The 14386-nt window shown below is 50.2% G+C and overlaps 5 protein-coding genes across 5 annotated transcripts; 1 reads left to right on the forward strand and 4 right to left on the reverse strand.

The window, feature by feature from the left end:
* Positions 1–65: 65 nt before the first annotated feature.
* On the reverse strand, positions 66–1370 carry BJY04DRAFT_229723 (allantoicase). The gene has a single exon (XM_073719125.1). It carries the CDS (start codon positions 1254–1256, stop codon positions 156–158), a length of 1101 nt encoding a protein of 366 aa, XP_073568514.1. The 5' UTR covers positions 1257–1370; the 3' UTR covers positions 66–155.
* Positions 1371–2205: 835 nt separating this feature from the next.
* Positions 2206–2526, reverse strand: BJY04DRAFT_209179 (uncharacterized protein; the record flags this gene model as incomplete). The annotated part of the gene is made up of 1 exon (XM_073714088.1): positions 2206–2526. One exon carries the CDS (start codon positions 2524–2526, stop codon positions 2206–2208), a length of 321 nt encoding a protein of 106 aa, XP_073568515.1.
* Positions 2527–2984: 458 nt separating this feature from the next.
* BJY04DRAFT_109668 (uncharacterized protein) lies at positions 2985–3829 on the reverse strand. The gene has a single exon (XM_073708112.1). The coding sequence runs from the start codon at positions 3579–3581 to the stop codon at positions 3105–3107; it is 477 nt and encodes a 158-aa protein (XP_073568516.1). The 5' UTR covers positions 3582–3829; the 3' UTR covers positions 2985–3104.
* Positions 3830–4388: 559 nt separating this feature from the next.
* On the reverse strand, positions 4389–12393 carry BJY04DRAFT_195444 (putative sensor histidine kinase/response regulator). Its single transcript, XM_073712217.1, has 7 exons — positions 12328–12393; positions 9092–12250; positions 7851–9038; positions 7293–7770; positions 7172–7238; positions 6757–7086; positions 4389–6708 (listed from the first exon to the last, which is right to left on the reverse strand). Exons 2-7 carry the CDS (start codon positions 12004–12006, stop codon positions 4721–4723), a joined length of 6966 nt encoding a protein of 2321 aa, XP_073568517.1. The 5' UTR covers positions 12007–12250; positions 12328–12393; the 3' UTR covers positions 4389–4720.
* A 33-nt stretch (positions 12394–12426) lies between these two features.
* BJY04DRAFT_109744 (uncharacterized protein) lies at positions 12427–13166 on the forward strand. The gene has a single exon (XM_073708113.1). It carries the CDS (start codon positions 12527–12529, stop codon positions 13001–13003), a length of 477 nt encoding a protein of 158 aa, XP_073568518.1. The 5' UTR covers positions 12427–12526; the 3' UTR covers positions 13004–13166.
* Positions 13167–14386: the final 1220 nt, after the last annotated feature.

Consider the following 14386-nt stretch of genomic DNA (forward strand, 5'->3'; position numbering starts at 1 on the left):
CTCGAAAACTATTATCAGGCAGCCTAGTCCTTATCATGAAAAGAAGAAAGAGAAAGAGGGGGAGAGGGAGAGAAACAAGGATAATATATGCATTTTAACCTTCCTATTCACAGATCCTGTCGGATTCCTACGCATTTCTCACTAAGCTGCTCAACCTACTTAGCCACAGAGGCATCCCTCTTTCCAAAAACACGGAACCGCTTCGCGCCTCCATCCGGCACCAGCGTAAGCTTAGCATGTGTGTAGGTTTTAGCTCCAGCAACGATATCCGCACCCTCAAAGACATGCTCTGTGTCTGCCTGGCAGGGCTTGTCGCCCTGGACCAGCTCCACCCACCCCGCGTGGTCGTGGGCGGGGACCTCATCGGTCCCCACAGATCCCGCGACCAGACCGTGGACTCGCACGGCGCGGGGGAAGTTTCCGCGGAAATCTTTGGTATCGACTACAACCTTGGACACGGATCCCGGGAGGCCGAGCTTGACAATCGCCCAGTCGACGTGGCCGGGGGCGCGGGACCGGGCTGTTTCCCAGCCGTCGCCCATGTCTTTACCGCGCCCGGGGAGGAGAAGGTTGCTGCAGGGGGTGTAGTGCTGGTCCGAGGCACCGAGGGCAAGACCGCCGAGAAGGGCTGAGGAGAGTTCCTCATCGGGGAGTTCTGCCTTGTCTTGTGATGTGGATTCGAGGGTTGGGGGAATGGCGTGGCCGTATAGACGGAGTCGACCGAAGCCGCCGTCAGGATACATTAGGAGTCGGACATGGGTGTATGGTGTTGGGTTAGAGGGATTGTAGTCGTTGAGTTTCCAGGCGCGTCGTTGGGAAGGCCCGCATTCTTGGGGAGGCAGAATAGTTGTCCAGCCGCTATAGTTGGGGTCTGCGATATCGGCGTCTGATGCGCCGGGTGCGTATGTCGCTTGGAGTTCGGCCTTTTCGCCGTAGTTGCCGACGAAGAACCCTGTGTCAACCTCAACACCTTGAATAGATCCGCTGGCGACGCCGAGCTTGATCACGACCCAGTCGTAGGGGTTGGGGTTGTGACGGCGGGTTTCCCATCCATCGTACCAGGCACCTGTGTGAATGAAGACGCCGGGACGGTTGATGGGGGGAGTAGGTGTGAGAAGGTTGGAGGCAGCGGCAAAGTAGTCGTTGGAGGTAGCAAGAACCTGGCTGTTGAGGGCCGAGGAAGCGAGGTTGGTCGTGTGAGCAAAGACCCGGTCGATCTCTTCTGCAGGGACGAAGGTAATCTTGTCTGCTGCCATGGTGGGTAGGTATAGTTACTCTGGAACTGTGATAGAATGTGTGGTAGAGCTCTGTCTTGAAGACCTATTAACTTAGAGGTTGAATAACAAAAAGCAAAACACAACACTCACCAGTAGGGGCGCAAGCAAGTTTTGTATAGGCGCTCAGGCGGGGAGTTGGAGAAATGATGTTATCCACAGGCCTCCGATAAGCTGCTCGGATTACTCGATCTCATCCCCTCATCTCCCCTTCAACTTCATTCCATTCCATCCATTCCATCTCTCTCTCCTCTTTTCCATCCGTGTTCTTCATTTCATTCTCGCTTCCGACTCGTCTCTTAAGTTTCAATTACCTTATCACAACTGCATCCCCTCGCTGCTGCCTCGCTGCCCCACTACTCCCAATGCCTCTCTGCTCATCGGAGGTCTCCGATAACCGCACCCTCCCGAATAATTCGCAATTGAGGCATCTGAATATGCTTCAAAGCAATGTATCAAGGTTTCGTCTGGTTGCCAAGAACCGAGGCCAGCTGCACTGAGAGATATCGCGTGCCCGAACTTCAACATCGGGCGTTGGAAAGGATCAACACGAATGCCACTCGACACTCGCCTCGGTTACAGTGGTCACCAGGCATAGTGTTACATCGTGACGTCTACATAAAATCGATTCAAGGTTACTCGGATCTTCCTGTCTGAGTAACCATCGGGGCACCTAGCTCAAGGGACCGCAGACAACAGTGAAAAGCAGACGGGGAGGAATTGACAACAATCGAGGCACTGCATTGGTGATTATGGTAGGAGAAGCTATAAGCGAAGCAAGGAAGATTTGATGGAGGAAAGAAATTCGTCGGGGTGCTAATTCTAGATCTAAAAATTGAACGCCAGTGATGCGATGTGCGATGAAATCCCCCCCTGCGTGTGGCTTGCAGCTGCCTCAACCTCTCCGCTCTTTTCCTTCTCCGCTCCTTCCTCATCGGCTGCTCTTGGTTGCAAGCTCCTCCAACATCTTGTACCGCCATTCGTACTGTGCCAATTGCTTCTTCTCCCCTGGTGACAGGCTCTTGCCTTTGTCTGTCATATCCTTCTCCACTTGTTTCAACATTTCCCAACGCTTGATGATTCGAGCTTGGTGCTCAGAGATTGACGCAAGATTACTATCGCTCGAAGCTAAACGGCTGTCGATCGTAGAGTGGTATGATAGCTTCGCGTGGAAGAGGGCCATGTCGGATTCGTCGTATACGAGGCCGCGAGGCTCAGGGAGAGAAGCCTTGTGGGACGGTTTGGAGGGCATTTTCGGTGGGAATAGTTTAGGTACTTGAGCAACTCGGAAGGCGTCGATTTTAGGGCTCAGAGCAACGATGGGGTTTGCTCTCTGTCTTGATATGTGCCGTGGATAAGGTGGTTCTATGCGATGTCGAGGCTTGCTTGAGAGGTGACCGTTATCTCCGAAGATGGAACAGGATATGTAATGGTGAGGTATTTCAGGGAGAAGTAAATGTGTCTTCTTCTTCTCAGGCTCGAGGAAGCTCGGTTTATATCCCTTTCCATTTCTCGAGAGAGCAATCAGGGTGATACCAGGACGAGGCCCAATGCAACTGATGGCGAACCGATGCAATCGCACAGCTTCCATCCAACTTCCTCACCGTATGTGCTGGACTGCCACTCCGTTTCCGAGCCGTTTGTGCCAATTGTCGTGTGGCTACTATCTTGACCAGTCCTCTGGGTAGGGACAGCCTCGTTTGTTTTCAAACTGTGACACCATCATGACAGCTCCGGCGCAACGTTGAGTCGGTCTGGAGATTAGGGTACCCATCTCCCGCTATTTCTGGGATCTGCCGGCGAAGGGACGAGTCGGTGAGAATATATCGTCTAAGAGCGGAACAGGGTCTGGGAGGACACCTGAGAGGGTCCTTTCCGGATCTCCTTTTGCTGCGGTGTTTTGTGCAGCTTGAGCAAGGCACAAACGCACATGAGCTCTGCCGAAACATCTGACAGGCAACTGCAGACCTGCCCGAGAGCCATATCGCCATGCGATGCGTTTGTTACACACAGCGATAATCCAAGCCCGAGAAAGGCCGAGAGAGCATTGCTAACTCCTACAGTCAAAATAGACCCGACACAGGGCCGAAAAGCCCGCTTTCCAGTTCCCCGAGACACGAAATAGGGCGAAGGAAGACGACACTCGGCGACCGTTTTCCGTCCGCCGTCCGTTTCAAACGAACGTGCCCACCCAGTATCAGAACTTTCCGCGTGTGAAAACAGCCTCTTGGGGCGTGAGTGGAGGGCGCATTTTCGGGCCTCCCCCGTCTTAATTCCCCCATTCGTGGGTTTCCGAACGGCCTGCATGTAGCCGCTGGGTACGTTGTTGCATCACCGTTGCGGCAGTCAAGGTGCCACCGCCCTAGAAAATACTATTCGGATGGCAGCCATACCGAGATACTATGGGAGCGTCCCAGAAAACGCGAGGAAGTGGACGTCTGAGCCCGCAGCTAACCCAAACTCTCCGGTCCTGCGTTGTCCGTCACGCCTGTGTCCGTGGTTGGAATCATTCAACGGGTATACTTCGTTTTGTAACTCTATAGCCTACACTTAAAGGTACGTTTTGACACTGCCCTTGTCCCCGGGTTACATAGACATCCCCCCTCCTGGCCCATTTTTAAATCAGCCATGTTATCCTTCCCGGTGACCCTCCCCTTTTCTTTCCTTTTTCCCAGTATGCAGACGGACGGCATATGCGGGCGCATCCAGGGGTTTACGGCAAGAAGAGACATGATGAACCAGTGAGAGTGTCTAAAAACCGTCGATTAGAGTACCGGATCGATGCCTAAGATCTTTCCCAGGGCTACGGAACGAAACAGACAGGGTTGGAATGCAGGTGGGCTGTTTTCGTTGGAAAACGGTGGCGCGTCATCACCCCGTGATTGTGTCTAAGTACCATGCAGCCACTGCAAAGTCGATACTTGGGTACCTTTGGAGGTAGGTGTCTAGACTGGTTCACTGTATCATAGTGGCTTATTCTCATGCTAGTGTAGTTGTGTGCCATATCAGATGGAGCACTATCGAGAGGTACAGGGCTGTTAGTGTAAAGTCCTCTCATGAGGAGATATTACATGAGTTAATCATCAAATCATGCTTTTCATTCACTCGTCGTGGCGTAAGATAGGACAGATATAAGAACAGAGAGTCTCTACAACTTCATGCAATATATCAAGCACCAGGAGAGAAAGAAAGAAATGCCATTGAACAGAAGGCATGATAAAAAAAAAGACACGCATGCATGATTCGGTCAAACATCAGTGGATATCAAGAGTACAAAGAAGTAAATAAAATGAGGTGAACCAATAACCATAAAATCGACGGTCTATCCCACTACAGTCCAAATCCAAAGAAAATATACCCCACGCTATATTCAGGAAGAAAAAACAAGAGTTGGGTAGTCGTGCGCTGTAACGAAATTGTAGCAAAAGAATAGAAGCCTCACGGCTTTATTTTTTGTCCTCTTCAGGGGCTGACGGTCCCGAAGAGACTGATGAGGGCAAGGATGAGGCGATACTGCTTGATTTGCCTGACTCCGCGCTGATACTTCCTCGCCCGCGTACGGACATTCGAGTCCTTGTAAAGGTCGGCACAGGTGCGAGGTAGTTATCGAGCATATCGCTTAGAATGTTCGATCGGACAGGCTTTGGAAGATAGTTGTTCATGCCGGCTTCAAGACATTTCTCCCGGTCACCTTCGATAGCACTGGCTGTCATGGCAATGACAAGCACCTCGTTGACATTGGGGTCTGGGTCCCTTCGAATTTCACGAGTCGCGTTGTATCCGTCCAGTATAGGCATTTGCACGTCCATCAAAACCACGTGGAACGGATTTCCCTCCTGGGAACGCTTTCGGAGTGCGTCGACCGCTTGTTGTCCGTCGCTATATGCTTCGCACTGCAGGCCAAGAGAAGAGACGAACCTGACGGCGATTTTCTGATTGATGGGGTTATCCTCGGCGATACAGATCCGGATCTGGTCGCGAGGTACTATTGTCAGGTCGCGCAGCATCGGTCGAGGACTGGCTTTGTCGTCTTTGACTTTCTTCAACCAGGACATCTTGCCCGATTCGCCCTTGACTTTGTTGAAAGACAAATGGAACGTTACTGTAGTACCAGCACCAGGGGTCGAGTCGAGCCAGATTGCTCCGCCAAGGACATCTTCGATGATAGCTTTGCAGATACTCAGACCAAGCCCGCTGCCACCATATGATCTTGCGGTAGAACTATCCGCCTGCGAGAAAGGCCTGAAAAGCCGTGGTTTCTGTTCGTCGGGAATACCAATACCTGTATCCGATACTGAACATTCAAGACGAACCCGACCCTTGCCTTCTCGAGTAACCTTCGCCGAGACCGTCACGGATCCCTTCGGCGTGAACTTGTAGCTATTACTGAGGAGATTCATGAATATTTGATGTAGGCGAACCGGGTCGCCTAGCACAACAAGGTCCGGCGGAACCTGGTCTAGGTCTTCGATTGTTTCCAGTCCACGATCTCGGTGAGTGTAACGGAGCGCCCGAACAACTTCTGAGATGGTCTCTCTGATATTTAGAGGAACCGTAGAGATCTTCATCTTGCCGGCTTCGAGCTTAGAGAAATCCAGGATGTCATTGATGAGAGTGAGCAAGGTATCGGCACAGACGCGGATGGACTCAACATATTCATCCTGTTCGGGTTCCAATTTCGTTCCCTTGAGCAACTCAGAAAGGCCGATGACACCATTCATTGGCGTTCTCAAATCGTGAGAAATGTTGGCAAGAAAAATTGACTTTGCCTTTGCGGCATCCTCCTTGAGCTTCACGTTATGTTTGGCTTCTGCCTCCGCTACCTTAGCCTTCTGCTCAGCATCTCGAGCTTGAGAAAGTGCTCGTTTTTGACTCTCAACCATTGATGCGTTCGTAGCTCCAACCTTGCGAATCTCACGGAATAGCAACGCATTGGACAATGAGATTCCAATCTGGTTGCACAACAAATGAAGCACGACAAGGTTTCGCTGGGTAAAGGAGTGGGGTTTGCCCTCAACTTGGATGACTCCAAGAAGGTGATCTCCTTGCATGATAGGCAACGCAATCACAGACCTACTTAACGGGTTGCGAGTCTGATATGCTTCGCTCACATTGGCGAAACGTTCATCTCCCAGGACGTCATGAACGAGTACTTCTTCTCGAGTACGTCCAACGTAATGGGTGATCTGTTGAGCCATCTTATCTTCCATTTCCGAAAACGGCAAACCATCCACAAATGATCTTTGCCCGTTCTCGATGTCTCCAGTAGCGGTGATTGTGAAGTTGTTATCAATATTGGTTGCGATAACTGCAAAGTCGGATTGATTGCACGACTCAAGTACAATCTCAATCATCTTTGTCAAGAGTTTATCGATCTGAAGTTCAGACGACATCACTTGACTAGACTCTAAGATGCTTGATAAGTCAATAATATCTGCCAGATGTCAGTAAAGGCAGCTCAATGAGATAATTGCGACCTTACCAAGTCCAACACCAGAAATATCGAGTGAGCGCTCGCCTGTTGTAGTACCGCTTTGTTCCAACCAGCGATGTTTGCGATCTTCGTCTTGCAAAGTTTGAGAAACTCCGATATGTTCTTGTGAAACGTCCTGGTTGAGCGGCAGAAGAGAGTCGACTGTCTGACAGCCAGCATCGACGCTTCGGCATGAAGTAGCTGTTTTCAATAACCATTCATGTTTTTCGGTCAGCTGGGCAGCCTTGCCACTAGCGCTAATCGCAGCCCAGGCGGCGATAGCATCCTGCATCACAGAGCGCGCAGCTCTCTTCGCACCACGGCGGACCAAGAACTCTCCTGGAAACAGTGTTAGCGGGGAAAGGACTGGGAATCGGCATCACGGGCCAACTATACGGAAACAAAACAAAGTGTGGTCACATACCATAAAGTTCAAGCGCAAGAGCTTCTTCCACAGGGTATTGATGAACTTGACAGTGGTCTATTGCGGCCTGGAGACACAGATATGTCAATATATCGGAAGACCCTGTGAGGGAGCGGCTTACCTCAAACGCCTGAAGCGCAGACGTATGGTTATCTCGAACCTCATATATCAGCGCTTCAAGAATCATGGCCCACATGCCATAATTCGCATCGCATACATGTCGTACAAAATCGATTTCGGCCTTGTACTTCAACACCGTCTCCAGTTTGCCGTCGAGATAGCCTCTCGTAGGATTGTCATTGTGCATCGTCAAGTGCGCAAGGGCTGAATAGAAATAAACGACGTACGAAACCCGAGCTGACCACAGTCTCGATATACTCTCGGTCATCTCTGTTGCTAATTCAATAGCCTTCTCATGATGCCCATACAGATACAGAGGAATCATAGACAGAGCGCGGTAGATGTCACGGGGACGATCAGCATTGCTAGCACTCTTCTCGAGAAAGTCCATGTATTCAGCGGTGTTGTGATTTTCATCGTCGAAAACTGTATGTGCTGCTTGGTGCTGGGTTTTCCCTTGCAGGGCCCGCGCGACCTGTCTGTAATGATTGTTAGTTTTGCGCTTTTTAAAGGTCGCCGGCCGGTCTCTAAATTTCCTGGGTTTCCGGCCTGCCCTTACCTCACAGCAATGAGACTTGCACCACCACGCGTATCATGCGACCAGTCACTAATCTCCTCCGGAGTTTCGTTGCAGAATGTTTCAACCTGAACTAGATCGTGGCCAAGGAAGAGTCTGGTCATAGCCATGGCAGAAATAGTAATCAGTGTCATGTGAGGATCCCCAAGAGAGAATGACGCCTCAACAGATGCCTCAAGAGCCGGAAGTGTAGAAGCCAGCGGTCCTCGCAAATGTCCGATATAGTAATTATGGACTAGAGACCCACGGCTCCGGGTCCACGGTTCGGGACATCGCTCAATCAGGTTGACGGCCAACTCACTAAGCTTCACTCCGAGTTCTAAATCACGAAATCTGCTGAAGGCGATCATAGCAAGGTGAGAGCAGCCAATACAGATCTGAATAAAACCTCCCTTATAAAGGTGATGATTCATCATTTCAATGGCCATCCTATAAAAGGTTAAGCCATCGTCCCAAAAAGTCACTGACATCGCATCCGACATCACCGATCCAATGGTTATTGTGTTAATGTCTTTGCTAATGCAGCTCCGAGCGATTTCTTCTGAGTCGATTCGTTCAAGGTGGCCTTTGAGTTTGTTGTAGGCGGCATCGCACTCTTCGTAGGTTGTTGGCTCTCGCAGATGTACACCAAGTTCCTCTAAGCATGTAAGAAGTGAGTTCATCGAGCGAGGATGGTCGCCCAACTGGGCATAGATTTTGGCCTTTATTATCCAAGCCCGTGATTTGCAAACGGCCGTGTTGCCGTGCTGAAAGACCTTTTGGAGTAGGTCAAGCGCTTCCGTATTATGGCCTTGTGACCATGCCATCTCTGCTGCAGCGATATGGAGGCGCAGTGTTTCATCGTAATAAACGTCAATTCCATTGTCATCCCAAGGGTCATCTTGGAGGAAGAGAATGCAGTGGCGATAATACCAAAGCGCAGTTGGCCGGGCCCCTGACTGCGCGGCGGTTTGTGCTGCATCCCAGAGAATTTTCCTGTAATCAAGCCTTTCAACAACTCTAGACTTGATGATCCGATAGCCTAGGGCAACATGTCGCGCCATTGCGTAGCGGCTACGCCCATCGTGATAGTATTTCCTCATGGCTTGAGATATGATGAAATGCATCTTCTCAACATTACGTCCCTCGGTTAATGATGAAGCCGCCTGGGCCAGCCGATCATTGGCAAACCTAGTTTTGGTTGTCAGCAGATAATACAATATGAATGAAAAGTGTGTGCATACCTGAACTCATCATCAGTGCTCCCAGGGATGATAAAGTTCGATTGTACGGCAAGTTGCAACCCGCAGACGATATCTGCCTCAGACTGTCTAATAAGAATGGCATTCTGCGGACATGTAAGATCCACAGCCTCGTCATCCTCACTAGCATAGAGAAATTCGCTGGTAAGGAGCTTCTGGACCAAAGAGAACGAGAAAGGACTGCCTAAAAGGGCACCCCAAACTAGGATCGAACGCGCCGCTGGTGGGATCTCTTGTAGGCGCCTTGTGATGAATCCAATACCCAACCCTTCGCCATACCTAGGTGCCACAAACTCCGTGAAAATCCGATCGAGATCAAATTCCCAAGAGGAGTTTTGCCATGAATACCAGATACAATTTTTGCTGTAGCACGTCTCGAGCATCATGCGCACATAGAATGGGTTTCCCACACTCTTCTCTAGAATGACAGCTGCAAGGGGGGTCAACACAGGGCTTGGAGGCTGATGCATTGTGGCCGCCACAATCCCCATCACTTCTTCTTCCGAAAGTGGTCTGAGCATTACCCTGGTAACCGCAGGATTGTCTTTCTCAAAAAGCGACTTTATCGCATCGGATTCAAGCTCCGATTTCCGACTCGTGAGTATAAGAACACATGGGATCTTAGCTTTGACGATGTTCATAATTAATTCCATCGTCTCGTCATCGGCATAATGTAAATCGTCGACACACACGCAGATGAGTTTGAATTGGGAGAGAATTCGCAGAATCTCCAAAAATGTCTCCATTAGTCTCATGTTTGTCGAAGCTGCATTAGTGAGAAAGAAGTCCACAGATGTCTGGCCTTGATTGAAACGCGGAAGGGAAGTGCGCTTCGATGGCTCGCCTCTTGTGAAATCTTTAAGAATGTGCTGAGCGGCCGTGCACTTGGGGGAAATTTGTTTATCAGTAGTTCCTGGTGACATAAGTTGCTCGGGCAGTTCTAGGACTCGATGCAGTGTCGCCCACATCGGTCTCAAAGCGCAGCGGAGAGTATTATGATAGTCGGTCGTAACATCTCGCTCAGAGAATATTTGACGTAATAAACTAGCAAGAATCTTCGCAAATGGCTCGAATGGCACTCTTCTAGCTCGGTCCAGTCGGGCGATGCCGATGTAACCCAATTTTCGAATCGCTGGCTGAATACGGTTCAGCAAGTCGGTTTTGCCAATACCAGCAGCGCCACTGATGGCGATAACTTCACATTTTCCATGCCGACGGAATTTGTAAGAAGCTTTGTGCCTGCCTAGGGGCACAAGAGGGCTTTCTTGACTCTGCGCACTTAATACACCAGAAGAGGGAGGGGTGTCATGGTCAACATTATCCCAAACCGAGCGAGAATCGACCGGACTCTTTGCTTTGCTCGAGGTGGGCTTTGGGGTAGAAAGTGATGATTCGGTACTATGGAGTGATTCATGGGTAGAAGCCCGCCCCAAGTTAGAGGTGCCGCCATTTATATTAGCCCTATGGTTCAGGTGGAAAGAGCCCGAGTCACTTGACACTGACGCGAGATCGAAACTATCCACGCGCCCATCCGATAGTGAGGTATTGGACCCAAGCCGGCTTGAGTAATGCGTCGTGGCTTTTGAGTAAGCAGATTGCTGACGTCTAGAAACCTTTTCGACCACATTTATAACCTTCTCATACTCCCCTTGGCGACCAAACATCTTCGACGGAAGGGTAAAGAAAGACGATACATCACGCTGCGCAACTTGAAAGTCCTTCAGCGCTTCACTATCACCATCACCAAGCAACTGGCAAATCTGCGCTAGATCTCGTTTGACGGAGGATATAGTATGGTACCTCTCACTGACCGTCTTGTGGGTCATTTTCTGGATCACTGCGGAAATCGCATCAGGAATATCCATCCTTTTTGCCGAGACGGGCGGCAATTTCTTTCCTAGGACATTCTGGACGACTTCGACCGGATCTGAGCCAGTGAAAGCGGGCTTACCAACCAACATTGTCCAGAATAGAACCCCTAGGGCGTAGATATCGGTTCGACTATCGGGTTCTGTCGGCATCCTCCCCGTCTGTTCAGGTGCAATGAACTGCAACTTATTCTTGACTCCTAGTTCTCTCGATATGGAGAGCCAGCCCTCACTGAGCACGTTGTCAAAAGCCCTCGCTCCATTTCCGGTGTTTGTCAGTTTTACGGTCCCGGCCTCCCGGTTGAAGTGAAAGGCGTCGGGACGTATTTCGCCATGGACAGTTTTTAGTCCATAGTGAAGTAGCTCGAGGCAATCGCATGCGCCGATGGCAAAATCAAGAAACACCGAGAGAGAGACCTGCTCTCCGGGACTTGGGTCCACACTCTCGTAGCCCCTACCACCGGCTGCAAACCAGGCCGGTCCGAAAGCGACTAATTCACGCAACATATTCTGTCCGGGCGATTCAAAAATCGCCACCAAAAGGGGGTGTGCATCGCCAGGGTCGGAGGAGAGACGGATAAGGTCGATCGGGCGCATTGTGTGATTGCAGTCGGGGTCGGAAGTCTGCACGATTGATCTCATCATATAGAACTCGCGTTCCAGTCTCACGACGTGCGACGAGACTCGCGCTACCACCGGAATCCATATGGACTCAGGGTCTGTCCGCGACAGTGATAATTCGCTGCTAGACTCACTCAAACTGCTCCTCCAATGGTGACGAAAGGGGGGCCGTGATTCGGTGCGTGGTGAGCTGCGAGCTATGCTAGACGGTCCGGACGAAGTCGCAAGCGGAGTAAAGATATCGGGATCCAGAGCATGTCGAAGACCGAACACATGCCAGTGATTGTATGTTGAATGGAATGGTTCAATGGATTGATCCCACGAGTATCCGGGAAGTTGAGCAAGCCTTTGAAAAAGCCGCGCCGGTGGGAGGGGTAGGTCCTCACCAAGGATATGGCTATCGTCCATCTCCGCCAAATGGGTGCACAAACTATCCTCGTTAATCCAACCACCCCTCACTTATACGGCCATGGATAGGGGAGTCAAATGATGGAAGTCGGTCACAAGAAAGCGTCGAGAAAGAGGTCAAGATCGAACAAGCTGATGGGTCATCCGGACGAAAGCAGCCGCCAAGGACGGAGAGGACGGAGGGGACGGAGGGAGGAGAGAGGTTTGCCCGTGCGAGGAACCAAAAAACGGCCCACGTTTCAGTCTGCAGGAGATCCGCATGATTAGCTTCGATACATGAGGCCACACACGCACAAAATGCTGGGGAGAGAAGCTACTCACCGTACCAGGGGGTAATTACGTGATGCAGACCAACAGGCAACTCTGGGTGTTCGAGGATGAGACTGCTGGAGGACAATTTTCAGCCCAAGACGAATCATTCATCTGGGCCTTTCCTCACTGAGGCTGGGCTTAGTCATCTCCGGGCTGGGCGCGGGAGATCAGCAGGCCTCCTTGTCAGAATGTCACGACTCAGGTCAGCATGAGACCAGCATGTGTAATTCATGATTCATCCATCAACAGAGGCTCAAAGATTGTACGGAGTAAGTTACAAACTCGAAGCCAGAAGCCTACCTCTGTTTGGCTAATCAGGAACCCGTTAGATAAATATATTTCCGGTACACACATAGCTTGCAAGGTATTACAGCTCGAGAGCTTAAACTCTACCATTTTCTTGAGACCAGGCACATCCTGTTATGATAATGACCAGCGGTGCTGTACGACCCAGGTACATGTAGAGTGGACAGGCTATGTATGTATAGGCTCACAACAAAAAAAGATAGGCGGTGTCCGCCCCAGGCCCACCTTTGTTTGGGCTTGTTCGGGGTTTGGAGCTCAGTTTCACTACCTCGAGACAGTAGTACTCCATGACAATTTGAACCATCAACCATGGAGAAAGTCAAACTTGGGGAACATATTCAACTCAAATGACAAGATTGCATGCTTCGAGAAGCCGTAGAAGAGTGATCGGCGGGGGGTGTCTATGGTCTAGACCCTAAGCCCCAGGCTAGACGAACCGCTATCAGAGCAATAATAATGTCAAGGATATTTTCATATTCAACTGAAGCAAGTGTCTGCGGTTGGGAGATCTGGGAGTTCCTTGGTCCTCATAAATAAAACAAGAAGACTACAAATGAAACAAGGAAGTTGGCTCCGTAGGATGGAAGATAGACTCAACTCGGATAATATTGCGATCTCGGAATCAAGGAACAAGATATATCTCGGTAGGTTCATTGGACGGCAACTCGAGGCATGTCCGGGGTATGACGACAAGGATCTGTTGTTTCAGGGCATTATCTGTGCAAGGAGGCTCTTTAAAGCTTCATAACCTTGGAACTTGGGAGGCTGGACCCCGGAAGATACAGAACTCTGCCATCTGCCCTCTGCACGGCGCCTGTTGTTGTGCTGGCTGACCATGGTATGCTACTATGCTCCCTGCTCCGTGGTGGGGATTCGGGATTTAAATGCTTCAGACTAACCAGTCCGATACACTACTAGTCGAGCCGAATATCGTCACGGTCGTCGACATTGGACAGTCGTGAGATCTGTACTTGAATGTCCTTGCTAGGGAGATAGAATGGTTGGTAACCAGAACAATCATTATCTTTCATTTACGCGAGAAAAAAACTCGAGGACTGCTTGTGTTCAGACCATGACCAGCACGTGGGATCAGGCCGTTCGGGGTTAATGATAAGTACATATTTGCACTGATGCAGCCCTGCCAGTGCAAATCCGCAAGATGACAGAATTCAGGATCATTTATGAGGCAGATGCCAAGACACTACGTCATGGCTTTCATCATCTTCCACCTCACCCTAAACTTGGTTATTTTTGGTCGCTGGAACCACCCTTTTAAAGTCAGAGAATTGGAGCAATGGCAAGAGAACAGGTGAAAGTTACAGTAATCAGTTGTGCTTAGCTCTAAGATCACTGAAAGACGTGTGTATAACTCCACTGATGGTTGTAGAAAAGTAAAAGAAACCACTTCAAGCCACTCCTGATTCTTATCCACTCTTGGGAGGTTCCCACAAGAGGTCTGAAGATCACTCATCTTCACCCTCTCTCTGACGCTTTTAAGAAAAACAAACCTCTTTTCCCCGTAAACAGTGACTCGAAGCTTCTAATCGCAGAAATTCCAAAGTGCTGAGGTCAGTGGCAGGAGGTTGCGCGGACTATCCTACTTCCCTTCCGATCCTTAACCATCTGGGGGCTCTTCTTCTGGACTTCCCATCCTCTCAGCTACACCGAGTACAAATCCGCATTGTGTCGAGCCTCAAGCCTCATTCCAGCCTTGATTTGATCAAGTATTCTTCAGCTCTCCACCTGTGCCTCCGGTGTTCTC

Source organism: Aspergillus karnatakaensis (genome assembly GCF_047715665.1).
Source record: "Aspergillus karnatakaensis strain CBS 102800 unplaced genomic scaffold BJY04scaffold_44, whole genome shotgun sequence".
NCBI lineage: Eukaryota > Fungi > Ascomycota > Eurotiomycetes > Eurotiales > Aspergillaceae > Aspergillus > Aspergillus karnatakaensis.

What these genes read in the sequence shown, in the direction of transcription:
- BJY04DRAFT_229723 (XM_073719125.1), bottom strand. Translation starts at nt 1,256, where the DNA reads ATGGCAGCAGACAAGATTACCTTCGTCCCTGCAGAAGAGATCGACCGG.
- BJY04DRAFT_109668 (XM_073708112.1), bottom strand. Translation starts at nt 3,581, where the DNA reads ATGCAGGCCGTTCGGAAACCCACGAATGGGGGAATTAAGACGGGGGAG.
- BJY04DRAFT_109744 (XM_073708113.1), top strand. Translation starts at nt 12,527, where the DNA reads ATGAGACCAGCATGTGTAATTCATGATTCATCCATCAACAGAGGCTCA.
- BJY04DRAFT_195444 (XM_073712217.1), bottom strand. Translation starts at nt 12,006, where the DNA reads ATGGACGATAGCCATATCCTTGGTGAGGACCTACCCCTCCCACCGGCG. An exon ending in AGCACTGATGATGAGTTCAG is followed by an intron (nt 9,039 to 9,091) that starts GTATGCACACAC and finishes AACCAAAACTAG; the next exon opens with GTTTGCCAATGATCGGCTGG. An exon ending in TCTTGCGCTTGAACTTTATG is followed by an intron (nt 7,087 to 7,171) that starts GTATGTGACCAC and finishes CACTGTTTCCAG; the next exon opens with GAGAGTTCTTGGTCCGCCGT.